The sequence below is a fragment of the Chanodichthys erythropterus genome, chromosome 22 (genome assembly GCF_024489055.1).
Source record: "Chanodichthys erythropterus isolate Z2021 chromosome 22, ASM2448905v1, whole genome shotgun sequence".
NCBI lineage: Eukaryota > Metazoa > Chordata > Actinopteri > Cypriniformes > Xenocyprididae > Chanodichthys > Chanodichthys erythropterus.
In genome coordinates, this window is record NC_090242.1 from 22,501,063 (window position 1) to 22,519,616 (window position 18,554).

At 36.5% G+C, this 18,554-nt stretch overlaps 1 protein-coding gene across 2 annotated transcripts in view; it reads left to right on the top strand.

Annotated features, from left to right (window-relative positions):
* The window catches only part of myo7ab (myosin VIIAb), a 37,496-nt gene extending 19,977 nt beyond the window's left edge, over positions 1-17,519 (top strand). The window contains exons 23-47 of one of the 2 annotated variants that reach the window (XM_067374991.1): positions 97-273; positions 542-631; positions 1,052-1,179; positions 1,278-1,404; positions 1,554-1,673; positions 1,769-1,942; positions 3,270-3,497; positions 3,589-3,759; positions 5,354-5,471; positions 6,529-6,655; positions 6,741-6,910; positions 7,019-7,209; positions 8,016-8,140; positions 8,502-8,659; positions 8,748-8,901; positions 9,761-9,916; positions 9,996-10,101; positions 14,840-14,953; positions 15,144-15,231; positions 15,318-15,424; positions 15,524-15,709; positions 15,854-15,970; positions 16,119-16,202; positions 16,894-17,013; positions 17,388-17,519. In XM_067374991.1, coding sequence (XP_067231092.1) covers positions 97-273; positions 542-631; positions 1,052-1,179; positions 1,278-1,404; positions 1,554-1,673; positions 1,769-1,942; positions 3,270-3,497; positions 3,589-3,759; positions 5,354-5,471; positions 6,529-6,655; positions 6,741-6,910; positions 7,019-7,209; positions 8,016-8,140; positions 8,502-8,659; positions 8,748-8,901; positions 9,761-9,916; positions 9,996-10,101; positions 14,840-14,953; positions 15,144-15,231; positions 15,318-15,424; positions 15,524-15,709; positions 15,854-15,970; positions 16,119-16,202; positions 16,894-17,013; positions 17,388-17,480 — 3,429 coding nt within the window. In that variant the 3' untranslated portion in view covers positions 17,481-17,519. The remainder of the gene's footprint in view (positions 1-96; positions 274-541; positions 632-1,051; positions 1,180-1,277; positions 1,405-1,553; positions 1,674-1,768; positions 1,943-3,269; positions 3,498-3,588; positions 3,760-5,353; positions 5,472-6,528; positions 6,656-6,740; positions 6,911-7,018; positions 7,210-8,015; positions 8,141-8,501; positions 8,660-8,747; positions 8,902-9,760; positions 9,917-9,995; positions 10,102-14,839; positions 14,954-15,143; positions 15,232-15,317; positions 15,425-15,523; positions 15,710-15,853; positions 15,971-16,118; positions 16,203-16,893; positions 17,014-17,387) is intronic. The other variant, XM_067374992.1, reaches the window with a different exon arrangement.
* The last annotated feature ends 1,035 nt before the right edge of the window (positions 17,520-18,554 follow it).

The window sequence follows — 18,554 nt, forward strand, 5'->3', positions numbered from 1 at the left end:
TAGATTATAAGATGTCAGTGTCTTTTCTTACACATTTACTATATAATATTTAAGTTGTGTTGCCCATATCACATTATGGTTGTTTTGTGTCTTTAGGCTGCTCTAGCTGTGTGGATCACTGTGTTGAGGTTTATGGGCGATCTCCCTGAACCCAAATACCATATCAGCATTAGTGACGGCACTGAGAAGATTCCAGTTATGACTAAAATCTATGAGACGTTGGGGAAGAGGACCTACAAAAGGGAGCTGCAGGCCCTGCAGGTGGATGAGGAGGTGAGACAAGTGCAGTGAAAATGACTAATTTCTACATATAATAATTTTTTTTATATACATACATAAGTTGTATAAAAGTTCATGTATTATGAATTACAATTGTTTATTTATAAATTAACATTAACCTAGACTAGTAAATACTGTTAAAAAAAAAATGTTCTTTGTTAGTTAATGACAACCAAGATGTTAATGTAATTTAATTACACGATAAAGTGTAAAGTGAAGCGTTACCGATATGATGTATGAAACTTTTCTTCATTGCTTCCAGAGTTCCACTACTGACATCCAGAAGAGGAACAGTGTACGGCATAAGCTGGTGTCCCTCACATTAAAGAAGAAAACGAAGATCACAGAGGAGGTTTATAGCAAAGAATCAATTACATTTCCTAATAGTTGAAGTAATTTCTGTGCCTCTAGTGGCACCAAACGCTAATACAAAATGCAACCCCATGGTTTTGGTTGAAACAACTCTGCTGTGTTGGTCTGGTTGGAATCAACCTAATAATGGTTTACTTACAGTTTACTCTCTGCATACATTATCATTTAAAACTCTAGGGTCGGTAAGATTATATTAATACCAGCCCTCGATTATATTTCCAACAATGTTGGAAACAGTTGCGTTGCTTAGTATTTTTGTGGAATTTTTCATTATTCTTTGAACATCCGTTATTTAAAATGGAAATCTTTTGCAACATTATAGATGTCTGTACTGTTTTGCTGTTTATCCTTGCTGAATAAAAGTAAAGGTCATGTATTAAGCTATTCCTCCCTCTATTAGGTGACCAGACGGCTGACAGACAGTGATTACAGTCTACAGGGAAACAGTATGTTGGAAGACCGACCCACCTCCAATTTAGAGAAGCTCCACTTTATCATTGGCAATGGCATTTTACGCCCTGCTCTCAGGTCATTACATGGCAAATTCATTATGGTTGGTGTACTAGTGCTGTTGAATGTACATTGTATCTGAATTGTATTGCATCTGCGTTTGTTTCCTCTCTCAGAGATGAGATCTACTGTCAGATCTGTAAACAGCTGAGTCAGAACACATCCAAAAGCAGCCATGCCCGTGGCTGGATCCTGCTGTCCCTCTGTGTGGGCTGCTTTGCTCCTTCAGAAAAATTTGTCAAAGTAAAAAAAAAAAAACTTTTATTTTTGCATTAGTCAGCAGGAAATTAGATATGATACATTTTTAATTATCCTAGTGATCCCAAACAAATAAAAATCATAATGATGATGTATCATTTAACTCTTCATCCCTATTTCTGTATTTTCTTTAGTATCTGCGGACATTCATTACCAGTGGGCCGCCTGGTTATGCACCTTATTGTGAAGAGAGACTGAGAAGGACATTTGTGAATAAGACAAGAACTCAGCCTCCTTCTTGGCTTGAGCTGCAGGTATTTTAGGAAAAAAAGCCATTAGAGTTTGCTTTCCGAAATTCATTGGAAAATATTAATTATTTGACTGGATCTCTGTTTCTTTCCTCCTCCAGGCCACTAAATCTAAGAAACCCATCATGTTACCGGTGACCTTCATGGACGGCACCACTAAGACCCTGCTGACTGACTCCGCCACCACAGCTGAAGAGCTCTGCAACGCTCTGTCAGACAAAATTGGCCTGAAGGATCGCTTTGGCTTCTCCTTATACATTGCACTTTTTGATAAGGTACATTAATGCACAGTCAGACTTTTCAACAGTCATTACTCCAATCTTCAGTGTCACATAATCCTTCACAAATCCTTCTAATATGAGTCTAAAGAAACATTTCATATTATCATCAATGTTAAAAACAGTAGTAGCATGTACATCCCCATGTACATACTATGTAATTATTATATTTATTATTATTAATTACTGTGTAATAACTAGGTACTAACCCTGAACCTAACCTTAACCCATATAGTTACCTTATTTTACCCAGTATTTTCTTAGGTAAGTACACTGTAAGTACACTTAAGTGCACATACTGTAAAATAAAGTGCAACCAAAACAGTTGTGCTACTTATTTGTATGGATAAAAATTGATTAATGATTAATTTTTTTCATAAATGGAAAGTTCAAAAGAACAGCATTTATTTGATCTTTCGTAACATTTTACTGTCATTTTATTGTCGGTTTTGTAACAGTTAAAGGGATAGTTCACCCAAAAATGAAAATTTAATGTTTACCTGCTTATCCCCAGCGCATCCAAGATGTAGGTGACTTTGTTTCTTCAGTTGAACACAAATGATGATTTTTAACCCCAACCGTTGCCGTCTATCAGTCAAATAATGCGAGTGGATGGGAACTTCTACTAAAAGAGTAAATAAAACTTGCATAGACAAATCCAAATTAAACCCTGCGGCTCGTGACGACACATTGATGTCCTAAGACACAAAACAATCGGTTTGTGCGGGAAACCGAACAGTATTTATATCATTTTTTACCTCTAAAACACCACTATGTCCAACTGCGTTCAGCACTCGTTCGTAAGGTCTGATTGCGCTCTGACAGTGGCAGTGATGTCTCGCGCATAGACTTCAATGAGAGCGAGACATCACTGCCACTGTCAGCTGTCGGTTTATTGTACAAACCATTCGTTTTGTGTCTTAGGACATCAAAGTGTCGTCACGAGCCGCAGGGTTAAATTTGGATTTGTCTATGCAAGTTTTATTTACTCTTATAGTAGAAGTTCCCATTCACTCGCATTATTTGACTGACAGGCGGCAACGGTTGGAGTTAAAAATCATCATTTGTGTTCTACTGAAGAAACAAAGTCACCTACATCTTGGATGCGCTGGGGGTAAGCAGATAAACATTAAATTTTCATTTTTGGGTGAACTATTTCTTTAACTGTCACTTCTGATTAATATAATGCACCCTTTCTGATTAAGACAGATTCAATCAAAAACAAACAAAAAAAAAACTTACTGACCCCAAACTTTTGAACTTTTTAATGTGTCCTTATTTATTTGACCCAATTCAAGATGCTCAAAATGTGCATCCTCCTCAGGTTTCATCCCTGGGCAGTGGGAAGGATCATGTGATGGATGCCGTGTCACAGTGTGAGCAGTACGCTAAAGAGCAGGGTGCTCAGGAGCGCAACGCCCCCTGGAGGCTATTCTTCAGGAAGGAAATTTTCACGCCCTGGCACAACCCTGCCGAGGACGGCGTGGCCACTAACCTCATATACCAGCAAATCGTGCGCGGTGTCAAATTCGGCGAGTACCGCTGTGATAGGGTGAGAGCTGTTGTGTGCATATTTCGCATTGCCTTATGAAGGTTAAATTGCTTGCATTAACCAAGCGTATCGATGTGCTCTGTTATCTAAGGAGGAGGACCTGGCCGAGCTAGCCTCTCAGCAGTACTATGTGGACTATGGGTCAGAGATTCTACCAGACCGTCTTCTGAGCCTTATTCCATCCTACATCCCGGACCGCGAAATTACTCCCTCCAAAACAGTGGAGAAATGGTCTCAAATGATCATAGCAACTCACATAAAGGTATTACACATATAGTTTATACACATACATTTTTTGAAGGGTTTAATTATATTAGATTAGATTATATTAGATTAGATTAGATTAGATTAGATTAGATTAGATTAGATTAGATTAAAATTTTGAAAAATATGGTATTTTGGAGTTTGAGTTAATAACAATAAATAACTTTTGATAGTTTTCAAGGTTGTAATAGCATATACTTAGAATTAGGAATAATATTTTAAGAATTAGCCGAAGAAAAACCCACTAATCTGGGTTGATAATCTGAATATTTGGTGCATCTCCAATCAGTGTTGGGTGTAACGCGTTGCTGTAATTAAATGACTTATCCACTGAAAAAGTAAAGGATTACTGTTCATTTTTAGGTAATTTAATTACAGTTTCTTATAATGTACTTGCGTTATACTGTAAATTAGTTCAACAGTTCTGTTTAAATCAATATTGAATTTAAAATCTAAATTTGTCGTCTAAAGGTAAAAGTGAACGCTGCCTCTTTAAAATCGTTAGCTGTAGTGCAGTTGCGCGTGAGTTTGCAGCTTCGAACCAGTTGGCTGTGTTGTCGCTGTCTGAAGATGTCGGCAGAAGCGACTGGCTGTTTCACAGAATGGAAATATTCCAATTACTTCACTTTTTGAAACAGGTAAAATTGACAAGAACATTACGGTAAAATTTAAGCTATATAAATATGTCGTAGAGAGAAAAAAACTGTGCACTCTCTGAGAGACGGTCTTCACTCAGTGCACTCTCGACCAAAGCGCACACACATAGCCGCCTCTCACGACTCCAATGTCTATGGTGATTACAGCCCTAGTATTTAAAAATCCTAACATTTTTAGACGCAAATGTCACCACTTCCTGAAAATGGGTTCAAAGTTACATTAAAGAACAGTATAACTAAACACATCTATTATTAACCTTATCATTGTAAGTAAACTTACAGAACTCCAATTTTACAGCACATTTATGTCTTCATTACTGTGTCAGGCTGTGTCTGACTCACCTCGCGGTACATTCTCAAGGACGGCAGGTTCATTATCTTGCAGCAGTACCTGTATTTCTACCCACCACTAATATAATCTTATAACTATGATTAACTCTCTGATCTGAAGTGTGTGCAGAGACGACCTTCACACTGTCCACCCTCAGCTACCGTCTACCGTAATAGAGTGCAATCACAGGACCCTGAATATTTTAGACATTTCTTTCAACCTCACTTAGTGGTCAGTGTCTTGTTATGGATTTGTAGGTTAGGTTAGCACTGCCATCCATGTGCTAGCTCGTAGCGATTGATGGGACTGAGCAGGTTGAGATTTGATTGGCCATTCTTGTGGGACCGTTAATCACATGTTCCTTCTCTCAAGGGTGAAGGCCATTTTAATTACCCTTCTGCCTTTCATAGGCTAAAGTGATGGACATGAATGTTTAATAATGCTTGGGATCAATTTTATGGATTGTCCTAGCGGTGTGGTAAGGAATGTGTTTGTTACATTTTCTGCTTATAAGCAGGTGACGAGAGCAAAGGTAATCGCCTCTGAGGTAATTGCCGATATTGTCTCGCACTGAGAGCAAGGTATTGACGATTGTATATCCACAGGGAATCTACACGCAGAAGAAGTTTGACTCGCAGAGAGTGAAGGAAGAGGTGGTGGATTTTGCTCGATTTAAGTGGCCTTTGCTTTTTTCACGCTTCTATGAGGCCTTCAAATTCTCAGGTAAGTCTTACAGAGAACAGTTGACCCCAAAATAAAACTCAAGTCGTTGAGTGAGTTGAATAGATCAGTCAGAATTGCGAACAAATCATTCAGACCAGTTTTGTGAACAGAATCATCTGTTTCAATTTAAAGATGTGACTCAGTTTATTCACAAATTTCATTTACTCCACTTATTAAGACTCCAAGGAGAACTAGGGCAGATATTATCATTATATTTAGGGCATATATATATATATATATATATATATATATATATATATATATATATATATATATATATATATATAGGGCAGATATTATATAGTTGTTTATGTAGTTTGGTTTTGTATAGTTTAAATGTGCAGTTCTACTACAAGAATTTACTGGTAATCTATTAAAATTATAATAGTTATCTATTAAAATAAGTTTTTACAAACATGCTATTACATGATGGAAATGGAATTTTAGGGACAAAATTAATAAAAATAACTTTTGGTAGTTTGGAAGGTTGTAATAGCATATTTTGAATTGGGAATAATATTTTAAGAATTAGCCATTGGAAAACCCTTCTTAATTATTTAGTGGTTCTCCAATGTCTATGGTGGTTATGGTCGTGGTACTTTGGGCTTGAGGTGGGAAAATGCTAAAAATGAACACAAAATTAAAAAAATTAAATAAAAAAATCATTTTTAGCCACAAATGGCACCATTTCTTGAAAATGGGTCCAAATTATTTATAGAACAGTTTATATAACCAAGCATATCTATTATTATATTTATAATTATTAATCTATTATTAAGTCTGTTCATCATTTTTAAATATTAATGTCAATATAATGACTTTTTATGTGACATTTTATATGACCTTTTTAAAGTTCCAGTCTCCATTCTTTGTAATTGCATGAAAAAAAGTGACTAGAATGTTATTCCAAATTTCTTTATTTGTGTTCCACAGAAGAAATTCTTGTTGGGGGAATTATTCTGTTATGTTATACTTTAAATCATATATATATATCAGTTGGACATATTGCTCTGATAAAGTGTGGTGAAGTTAAACCATTCTTTCTGTTTGTTCACAGGGCCTAGTCTCCCAAAGAATGATGTCATAGTGGCAGTGAACTGGACTGGAGTCTACTTTGTGGATGAGCAGGAGCAGGTCCTTCTGGACCTTTCTTTCCCAGAGATCACTGCAGTCTCCAGTAGCAGGTGTGGTAGCTTATCGAACCAAACCCACTTTATTTGATGTAAGTGTTCTCTGTATTGTAATTTTTGGTAAAACTTGTGGATGCAGAGGTGGAAAGCTTCAAGGACAGAGCTTCACTCTGGCTACCATTAAAGGAGATGAGTACACCTTCACATCTAACAATGCCGAAGACATCCGTGACCTGGTTGTCACCTTTTTAGAGGGCCTGCGTTCTAGGTCAAAGTTTGTGGTGTCCCTGATGGACAGCCATTACCCCGGTGAGCACACATTAACCATATGGGCAGAAGTTGAGTTTATAACATTGCATTGTTTCAGGCCCAAACAGACTTTAGGTCAAGACATCTTGTTTCTGTTTGTTTTTCCAGCTGGGCAAGACTCTTCGTTCCTGAGATTCTCAAAGGGAGATCTGATTTTTCTGGATGAGCAAACTGGAGAACAGGTCCTGACTTCAGGTTGGGCTCATGGGGTCAATGACAGAACCAAGAAGAGAGGAGACTTCCCTGCAGACAGTGTCTATGTGCTGCCCACTATCACCAGGCCACAATATGATATTGTGGTCAGTGTTTTTTCATTCAATGCATTATTTGAACATTCTCAGGAAAACAAAGAGTGTGCCGCTAAAGGAACAACTTTGTATCTTATTTACCCCTAAATGAATCATAGTAGTGCCTTAAGGTGCTAATATGCACCTTTTAGGAGTATATAAGGTACAAAGTTGTCCATTTAACTCTTTCCCTGCCATTGACAGAAATTTCCGGGTTTCCGTGTTTTCACTATTATACTCTAGGGGGTGCTATGACACATCTCCTGAAAGAGTACTGAATCTCCTGATCAAAACACATGTAAAAAAGAAGCAGAGACAAGCGATTAAAAAAACATAATCACCAACGTTCAACAGTATATAAATCAAAACTGACTGAAATGTTGACCCAGGATGAGCTACAGGACTGTGCAAGCTTTGATGGACTCGATTTACTCCATCTATGTTTGTTTTGATCATCGTTCTGAATCTGATCCAGATGTAGTCTTTGACAAAAATGTGATTTTCTCAGCTTTTTGCTTAAAATGTTGCTTTTTTATGAAACTTACCCATATTCAAGTGTTCTTTCTTTTGATATGATGCATGTTCATATATTCAAGCAGCAAAATATTCTGGGGGCCATGAACTTTTTGTAAAAAAATATTTTTTATAGTGAGTTATAGGTTATTTTTATATGACGGTGTATTACATTTACCTCAGAAAACTAAAACGTTCATATTCAAAACACAAGCATTTCCACCAAAACATGCCACATATTTAAACTAAAGAAGGACTTGCGATATCAAATAGTCACTGGACCATCTAATTTCTGTTTCTTACAGACGTTGATCACCATGTCCCCAGACCAGCGTAAGGACTCCATAAATTTGTCCAGTAAGAATCTGTTGGACAGTGGGGAGAAGGTTCAGCCATACACTCTAGAGGAATACTCCTACGATCACTTCAGGTGCTTGAACGCTCTTCAGGACCTTTCCACCCTTTGTTGTGTTTGAATGGAAAAGTACTGTTTTTAAAGTTGAGAAAATAAAGTTTAGTGCAAACAAAAAGGTTTATTATATTACTAAAGAGTACGAGGGTCATATACCAATCAGTCAGTATCAACATCTGGCCAATAACTTTGAAGGATTAATGAAAATCAAAGCATGCTTTAAATGCACAATATCTTTTAAATATTAGCTGTATTGACTGTGTTAGGCACCACACCTATGATTGTATTTCATCATTGTGCACACTAATTTTATACCATTCCCTTCTTTTTTATTTAATTCTGGATTAATTACCTTTCCGTGTACCTTTCCAACCTCTAGACCCCCTTCAAAGAGCACACTGAGTCGTGTGATCATCAATAAAGGCAGAGGGAAGGATAAAATATGGTGCTGCACCAGAGAACCTCTCAAACAGCCTTTGCTGAAAAAAGTCCTCGGCCATGAAGAGCTATCCCAGGATGCCTGCCAGGCTTTCATTAATATCCTCTACAGTTAATAGTATTACCTTCATAATGTTTTGAATGTCTAGCTGCAGTTCCCTCGGTTTGACCCTTGACTCTGTCGTACCTATCATGAAGTACATGGGCGACTACCCCTCGAAGAGAAGCCGTTCGGTCAATGAGCTCACTGATCAGATCTTTGAAGGTGCTTTGAAGGCTGAACCTCTGAAGGATGAGATCTTCTGTCAGATCATCAAACAACTGACAGAGAATCACGTCAAGTAGGTTTTTCCCAGCTAAACTGGCGCACACTGTATATTCAATGACTCTCATTCACACAGTTGTGTTTTATTGCATTTGTGGAAAGAAAAAAAACTCTCCATAAAAGGGCTTTAGCATATTATTATTATAACTATTATTACATAATATTTTAGGATTTAAAAAGTGATTTTAAAATATGTTTAAATAATAATATTATATTATATTATATTATTATAATTTTATAATATTTGTATGTAATTGATATCTAATTATTTTTAATTATAATATACATTCATATTATTATTTAAAAAACAACATTTAAATATATATATATATATATATATATATATATATATATATATATATATATATATATATATATATATATATATATATACAACAACAGCTATTATTATTATTATAAATATATACATTTTAGAAGTTAAAAAAATAATTTTATTTATACATTTTTTAATTATATATCATTTATAATTTTTGCATAAATATTATCATTAATAATATAAAATTATATATATATATATATATATATATATATATATATATATATATATATATATATATATATATATATATATATATATATATATATATATATAAGTAAGTATATTATTTAAGTTTAAAACATTCATATTGTGATTATTACATAGGTGTGATTTTGTTCTTTAATATACTTGCAATATATCATGATTCTGCATGAAAATGTTTGCTCACATTTTTTGCTCACGTTAGTGAAAGAGACCCATAACTGAAAGCAGTTAATGTGGCCCATAAATCTGTAACAGTCTGCCCCCTAGTGGTTAGCCTGTAAATGACCAAATCCGCTGTACGTTATCAACATTACTTGTTCTCTGTGTTCAGATACAGTGAGGAGAAGGGCTGGGAGTTGCTCTGGCTCTGCACTGGGCTTTTCCCTCCCAGTAACATGCTGCTTCCTCATGTCCAAAAGTTCCTACAGTCCAAGAAACATCATCCAGTCGCACCAGACTGCATGCAGAGACTGCAGAAAGCTTTGCGGTGACTCTAACAGCACATACAAATATGTATCTCAAATGTTGCATGGATTCCCTTAAAACATTTTTCTCTTCACGTACAGAAATGGATCCAGAAAGTATCCTCCTCACCTTGTAGAAGTGGAGGCCATTCAGCACAAAACTACGCAGATCTTTCACAAAGTGTACTTCCCTGATGACACTGATGAGGTGAGAGTTTTCATGTTACCTGTTCCGTACGTTTTATCCAACCTCCTGTGATGGTAATATTCTCTTTCTCTCTCATGCCTGACTGTTTATTTATGCATGAGGAAGCACAGAGAACGCCCTGTTGTGCTCTGACCTCATTTGAATCCTCTATTAAGCTCAGAGTTATGTGCTGCTGGAGAATATGGCATAAGAGAGATGAAGCTCCAGAGACACATTTTTAAATATATTTGAAATATTCTGGCCTGTACTGTTTTATATAAAAAAATGTATAAATAGACATGGTAGACGTGGAATGCAATTTACAATGCAATATAACAAACGCCAAATACACAGTCTAGCTACGTACAGTATATATGAATATGAATCAATAAATCAAAGAAAAGATTAAATCAAAGGAGAGAAGAAAATTCAATATTAAAGGAACACTCCACTTTTTTTGAAAATAGGCTCATTTTCCAACTCCCCTAGAGTTAAACAGTTGAGTTTTACCGTTTTCAAATCCATTCAGCCGATCTCCGGTTCTGGCGGTACCACTTTTAGCATAGCTTTGCAAATGACCAAAGAGTTTTGATATTTTTCCTATTTAAAACTTGACTCTTCTGTTACATTTACAGTTACATTGTGTACTAAGACCGACAGAAAATGAAAAGTTGCGATTTTCTAGGCTGATATGGCTAGGAACTATACTCTCATTCCGGCGTAATAATCAAGGAACTTTGCTGCCGTTCCATGGCTGCAGCAGTGCAATGATATTACGCAGCGTCTCTCACAAACGTCTCCATGGTTGCAAGGCACGTTCCCTGTGCAAGCAGGGGCTCACGGGCGCTGTGTAATATCATTGCACTGCTGCACCCATGGAACGGCAGCAAAGTTCCTTGATTATTACGCCTGAATGAGAGTATAGTTCCTAGCCATATCAGCCTAGAAAATCACAACTTTTTATTTTCCGTCGGTCTTACTACACGATTTAACTACAGAAGAGTCAAGTTTTAAATAGGAAAAATATCAAAACTCTTTGGTCATTTGTAAGCGCGATGCTAACGGTCTAATCAGATTCAATGAACTATGCTAAGCTATGCTAAAAGTGGTACCGCCAGAACCGGAGATCGGCTGAATGGATTCGAAAACGGTAAAACTAAACCGTTTAACTCTAGGGGAGTTGGAAAATGAGCCTATTTTCAAAAAAAGTGGAGTGTTCCTTTAATGTCATATTCTGAAAGTATATAACATTAGATTTGGAAAAATAAAACCTCATCACATGACATATCACATCGTGTCATTATTCATTTAACAAAATCTAGTGGGTAACACACTAATGACACCCTTGTTGTTTCCTTAGCCATTAAGAGGGTAAGTAATGATCAAGCACTGCTAATCAAATGCCTTTGATTAGTTGATCATCAGCAAGAGTGATCACTTCTATAAAAGCAGACGTTTTGGCAGTTTGCTGTCTGGAGCCTTCAGGTGTGTGTTAACACATCAGCAATTATTTTAGAGAAGCAAATGTTGCTGCCATCAATCTGGAAAAGGTTATACAGCCATTTCCTAACAATCTGAAGTCCATCATTCTACAGTGAGGATGATTATTCACAAGTAGAACACATTCAAAACTTACACTAATCTTCCCAAGAGTGGACGTCCCAGTAAATTCACCCCAAGATCAGACTGTGTAATGCTCAGGGAAATTGCAGACAACTGAAGAGCGACACCTCAGGCCCTGTTTCCACCTGGCATTAAGATGCGTTTTGTTCAATCGGATGACGAGTAGACGAGGGAGACACATCTCCATTTTACACCTGGTATTTTAATCCATCTCTTTTGTCCACTTTCAACCACTTCTGTCCTTATTTCTTCAAGGGGATGGTCTATGGGCAGATCTTTCTATCTAATGGACAAAATAAGATCATATAATTTACATATGAACGCTACCGGAGACGACAGAAAACATACAGAGAGCATCAGCTTTCGTTTCGCTTCATTTCTGCTCTGACTCAAGCACCAAGACCACACAGAACGCAGTGTGTGTGTTAGAAATCAGGAATTGTGAGAGGGAACATTGTGCTTGGTACGTTTTTCATCTTCAATCCAAACTTGGGTCTTCAGCCGACAAAATTTAGATCCCGTCCCATAATGTTTATGCATTAGGTCAGTAGATGGAGAGTAGGCGGTCTTTAGTGGCTGTTCGAACACATTCAACCATATGAGCTACAAAAAGCAATCCGGTCGAATGCGTTTTCAGCCCTGTTTCCACCTGGTATTAAGATGCGTTTTGGTCAATCGGATCACAAGTGGGCGGCGGTAAATGCAGGTGTAAACAGGGTGTAAAATGTTTTGAGCTTGTCCACTTTTGACCACTTCTAGAGGTAGTCGAAAATGCATTCGACTGAATTGCTTTCATAGTGGAAATGCTCATGTGGTCGAATGTGTCCAAACAGCCACGAAAGACGCCTACTCTCCACCTACTGATTTAATGCTTAACATTAAAGGGATAGTTCACCCAAAAATGAAAATTTGATGTTTATCTGCTTACCCCCAGTGCATCCAAGATGTAGATGACTTTTTTTCTTCAGTCGAACGCAAATTATGATTTTTAACTGCAACCGCTGCCGTCTGTCAGTCAAATAATAGCAGTGATTGGGAACTTGAACAATAAGAGTCGAAAAAACTTCCATAGACAAATCCAAATTAAACCCTGCGGCTCGTGACGACACATTGATGTCCTAAGACACGAAACGATCGGATTGTGCGAGAAACTGAACAGTATTTATATAATTTTTTACCTCTAATACACCACTATGTCCAACTTCGTTCAACTTCCGGTTAGTGAGGTCTGATCACGCTTTGACAACGGAAGTGATGTCTCGCGCTCATTAAAGTATATGGGCGAGACATCACTTCCGTCATCACAATGCATTTTTTGACCTCACTAACAGGAAGCTGAACGAAGTTGGACATAGTGGTGTATTAGAGGTAAAAATTATATAAATAATGTTCGGTTTCTCGCACAAACCGATCGTTTCGTGTCTTAGGACATCAATGTGCCGTCATGAGCTGCAGGGTTTAATTTGGATTTGTCTAAGCAAGTTTTATTTACTGTTATAGTTGAAGTTCCCATCTACTGCTATTATTTGACTGACAGACGGCAGTGGTTGCAGTTAAAAATCATAATTTGCGTTCGAATGAAGAAAAAAAGTCACCTACATCTTGGATGCACTGGGGGTAAGCAGATAAACATCAAATTTTCATTTTTGGGTGAACTATCCCTTTAAGGGAAGCGCGCTAGCCTGATGGGATTTAAACTTTGTCAGCTGAAGACCCATGCTTGGTTTGAAGATGAAAAATGTACCAAGCACAATGTTCTCTCACCATTCCTGATTTCTTCACAGTATTCATCATGGTATTGTGAGCAGAAATGAAAGCTGATGCTCTCCATATGTTTTCCATCATCTCTAGGCGTGTATATTGCACAAGCTTATTTTGTCCATTAGGTCGAAAGATTTTACCTGCCCATAGACACTCCCATTGAAGAAATCAGGACAGAAGAGGTTGAAAGTGGACAAAAGATACAGATTAAAATACCAGCTCCCTCATCCACTTGTGATCTGATTGACCAAAATGCATCTTAATACCAGGTTGAAACTACTTCTGGAAGTGGTCAAAAGCCGACAAGCTCAAAACGTTTTGTACCCCTTTAACACCTTTAATTAGCATCGTCCACTTGTGATCCAGTCGACCAAATCTTAATACCAGGTGGAAACAGGGCCTCAGACTCTACAGGCCACAGTTAACATGATGAAGTTCATGACAGTACAATTAGAAAAAGATGGAACAAGTATGGTATGTTTGGAAAGGTTGCCAGGAGAAAGCTTCTTCTCTCTAAAAATAAAAAAAGCAGCAAAACTTAGGTTTGCAAAGTTGCATCTGAACAAACCACACGACTTCTGGAACAAAGTCCTTTGGACAGACAAGACCAAGGTGGAGATGTTTGGCTATAATGCACAGTGCCAAGTTTGGTGAAAACTAAACACAGCATAATAAGATCAAACACCAAAAGTCAAGCATACTGGTGGAGGGTTGATGATTTTTGGGCTCGTTTTATAGCCACAGGCCCTGGGCATCTCACAGTCATTGAGTCGTCCATGAACTCCTCTGTATACCAAACTCTTCTAGAGTCAAATGTGAGACCATCCGTCCGACAGCTAAAGATTGGCCAAAATTTGTGCAATGCAACTGGACAATGAACTGAGGATCACCAGCTAATGCACAACAGAATGGCTGAAAAAGAAAAGAATCAAGGTGTTGCAATGGCCCAGTCAAGTCCTGACCTCATCCCGAGTGAAACGCTGTGGTGAGAGCTGTGCATAGACAAATGTCCACAAACCTCAATAAACTGGAGAAACATTGTAAAGAAGAATGGACCAGAATTCCTCCAGAATGATGTGAGAGACTGATAAATGACTAGAGGTTATTGCTGCTAAAAGGGATCTACAAGCAATTGAATCATAGCGTGTCACCCATGGCTCTGCCATCTTTTTGTTAAATAATAAAATGGTGTAATATGTCATGTGTTGTTCTTCATCTGAGGTTTTATTTTCCAAATATTAAGACCTGCCAAGAACCAGATGATTTTTTATCGTCCTGATATAAAACAAAAACATGGAATTCAGTAGGGTGTTCTCTTTTTCTGGCATCTGATATGGTGCGTCTTTTATTTTCAGTTATCCTTTTTTATTCACAGGCTTTTGAGGTTGAATCAAGCACAAAAGCCAAAGATTTCTGCCTGAACATCGCTGGCAGAATGATGCTCCAATCCTCTGAGGGCTTCAGCTTGTTTGTCAAAATTTCTGACAAGGTAAGGTTACAAAGGTGTTAAATGTCTGTTCAGTTCTGTGGGAGTTTATGAGACACTGAACTCAGGAGCTGATTTTTACATTACAGCTTTTCCCTCTCAAAACACATGCCCTGTAGTCAGCAATTATTCGTCAGTACGAGTGTATTTTTTATGTAGGATTTCTTATCAGTACTGGGTTAAAACATTTCAGGTGATCAGTGTGCCGGAAGGAGATTTCTTCTTCGACTTTGTTCGACATCTGACAGACTGGATCAAAAAAGCCAGAGCTGTGAAAGATGGTGATTTATCTTTATTCTTCATAAAAATGATCAATATTTTGAGTGTAAAAACATGAGAGGTGTTAATAGTTCTGTTCATTCTGTAGGCATAGTGCCTTCACTGACCTATCAAGTGTTTTACATGAAGAAACTGTGGACCAACACCATTCCAGGCAAAGATCCCATGGCCGACTCTATTTTCCATTACTTCCAGGTGGAAATCTCTCTCTGTACTCAATCTGTGTCATTCAGGCTCACTTTCAAACACATTATCACAGTCTTGCTTCTTCCATTTTCATAAACTCTTCTTCAGGAGCTCCCAAAGTACCTGCGTGGCTACCACAAGTGCTCTCTTGAAGAGGCTTTCCAGCTGGCTGCGTTGATTTACAGGGTGAAGTTTGAGGAGGACAAATCGCAGTTTCTCAACTTCACTAAGATGCTGAAGGAGCTCGTCCCTCAGGACCTGATCCGTCAGCTCTCACCTGACGACTGGAAACGGGTGAGTGAGCAACACTCAGTGTTTTCTTCTTCAAACGTTCATTTATTTTATTAAATATATATATTCATTTATTTAAATTAAAATATATTCATTTATTTAAGTCAGTAAATGCTGTGAATGTATATGTCTTTGTTTCTTCCGCAGCCCATCGTCACATACTTCAATAAACATGCAGGGAAGTCTCGAGAGGAAGCAAAACTGATGTTTCTAGAAATCATTTACAAGTGGCCTACTTTTGGATCTGCCTTTTTTGAAGTCAAGGCAAGTTTGTCACAATATTATCCAGTGCTGATTTACATAAATGTCGGGGCAAACTAAATAATTTTCCCCTCAATTCTAGCAATTGTTATCGGCCTGCTTTGTAAAATAAACTGCATCTGGTTTGATGATGTTTCATATTCGTCCACAGCAATCCTCAGATCCAAATTTCCCAGAAGTCCTTTTGATAGCAATCAACAAACTTGGTGTTACTCTCATTGACCCGAAAACGAAGGTAGGTTTACAAACTGCCCAGAATAATGTAATGTAAATAAGTGGCAACTGTAATATATTGTAATTTTAGCCTAAAGTACAAACTGTTCAGGTTTGGTGTCAGTATGATTTTTTTAATGTATTTGAAATGTCTTATTGTTTATTTGATTAAAAAGACAGCAATATTGTGAATTATTATTATAATTTAAAAGAACTGTTTTCAATTTAAAAAATAAATAAAAATAATTAAATTTTATGATGGCAAAGCTGAATTTTCAGCATCATTACTCCAGTCTTCAGTTTCACATGATCCATCAGAAATCATTCTAATATGCTGATTTGCTGCTCAAGAAACATTTCTTATTATGAATGTTGAAAACAGTTCTCTGATACATTTTGTTCAGGATTGTTTGATGAATAGAAAGTTAAAAAGAACAATTTTTTGTGACAATGTTAGTCTTTACTGTCACTTTTAAACCATTTAATTTGTCTTTACTGAATAAAAGTATTAAATCCTTTATTTATTTTTTTACTGACCCCAAACTTTGGAATGGTAGTGAATTTACTCTTGTGTTGCCGTAACATAAAGCCAGTTGCCACTTTCGTTCTCATTTGAGTTAACAACAGCAACAAAATTTTTATTACATCCCTATGTTAAAAAAAATAAAACCTTTTGGATATTGTTTGAATGGCATTTACTCATTTGTCTGCAGGACATTTTGGGCACACATCCCTTCACCAAAATCTCTAACTGGAGTAGTGGACATACCTATTTCCACATTACCATTGGTAACCTGGTTAGAGGCAGCAAACTGCTGTGTGAGACATCACTGGTGAGTCAGTCTTCCCTTACATCAGTGCTTCCCAAGCCTGTTCCTGGAGTACACAACTCTTCCTATCAAACATAACTGATTCAACTCATCAGCTTGTTAGTAGAGACTCTAAGCACTGAAAAAGATTGGTCAGATAAGGGAGACGTCCAAAATGTGTACTGTTGGTATGCCGCCAAGAAGCAGATTTGGGAAAAACTGCCTTACGTATAATACTGTGGTGGTAACATAATATGGTGATAGTATCAGATGGTAATACCATGGTAATTTTAAGACACAAATGCTCTCCAGCTATTCATTTATAATAAATGTATAATCATACTTTACTGTGTGGTTTAATAATACAGTATTTTATCGTCCAACTATCCTCACTATAGGGATACAAGATGGATGACCTTCTCACCTCTTACATCAGTCAGATGCTGACTACCATGACCAAGCAGCGCAGTTCACGTGGAAACAACAAGTAACACAAAAGGCAGTTTATTTATAAGCGCACAGACTTCTCACTATTTCTTAGATCCATAATGTTGATACATGAGGATAAACTGAATCTGCTTTTAGTGTTGTTACGTTTTCATACTGAAGCCTTAATTGTAAATTTTGAGTTTAATTTATTTTATAGCATTTCTCAGTATTTGAATGTCAATGAAGAACATGTTTCATTGACAGTCAACAAACTTGTTGCCTTTAAGCTTTAGGCCCTCATATGGTTTTTACTCTGATACCAAATTAAAAGTCAGATCAAGTTCCTGATTTCAATTATTTAATTTGTGGTTGATTTGCACATCTCATATTGCCAATTAAATGCATTATAAAGGTTTATAAATGTTGCAGTATTTGGGTTTGCTACTTAGCTCACTTTGTTCTCATCCTGGTCATTTTAAAGCACTTACTTAAAATTATTGGTACATAAATGTCATTTTACTAAATCTACAAAATGTAATTCTTCCTCTAATTAATTTTTCTGAGTAGTATTTCTCTTCCTTTGTAAATGTTTGACCAGGTATTACAGAGGTATGTATTAAATGTATTTTATAAATTAAATAATCAGTTATATGGCCATAATCATTATCATTTCTGCATAATATATTTAGGATGAATGGCTAAATCTTTAGACATTGTTTAATATTTTTTTTTTCTTTTTTTTTTTCTTTTTTGAATATATGCATTAATTTGTAGTTTGTAATTAGTCATTCTAATTTTATTATGTTGGAAGCTGCTGTTTATAAATAAAACTCAATATATGAGATGGCTTGGCTATTTTAATGAGGTTCATGACATTTGTTATGCTCATTGATCAATGATTTATGATCATATGATCAGTCATATATCAATTAGATCCTTTGAATGCAACATGTGAAAGCCTATATTTAGTTATAAAATAGGTCTGTTCACTAAACACTGAAAATAATTATTTTAGTATTATTTATACACTGTTAGTATTATTTATATACTGTTTATATTTTCAGTTTTCATTTTAGTTTTAGTATTTTTCTTATGCATTTTTGTCTTTGTTATTACTATTATTTATTTATTTATTT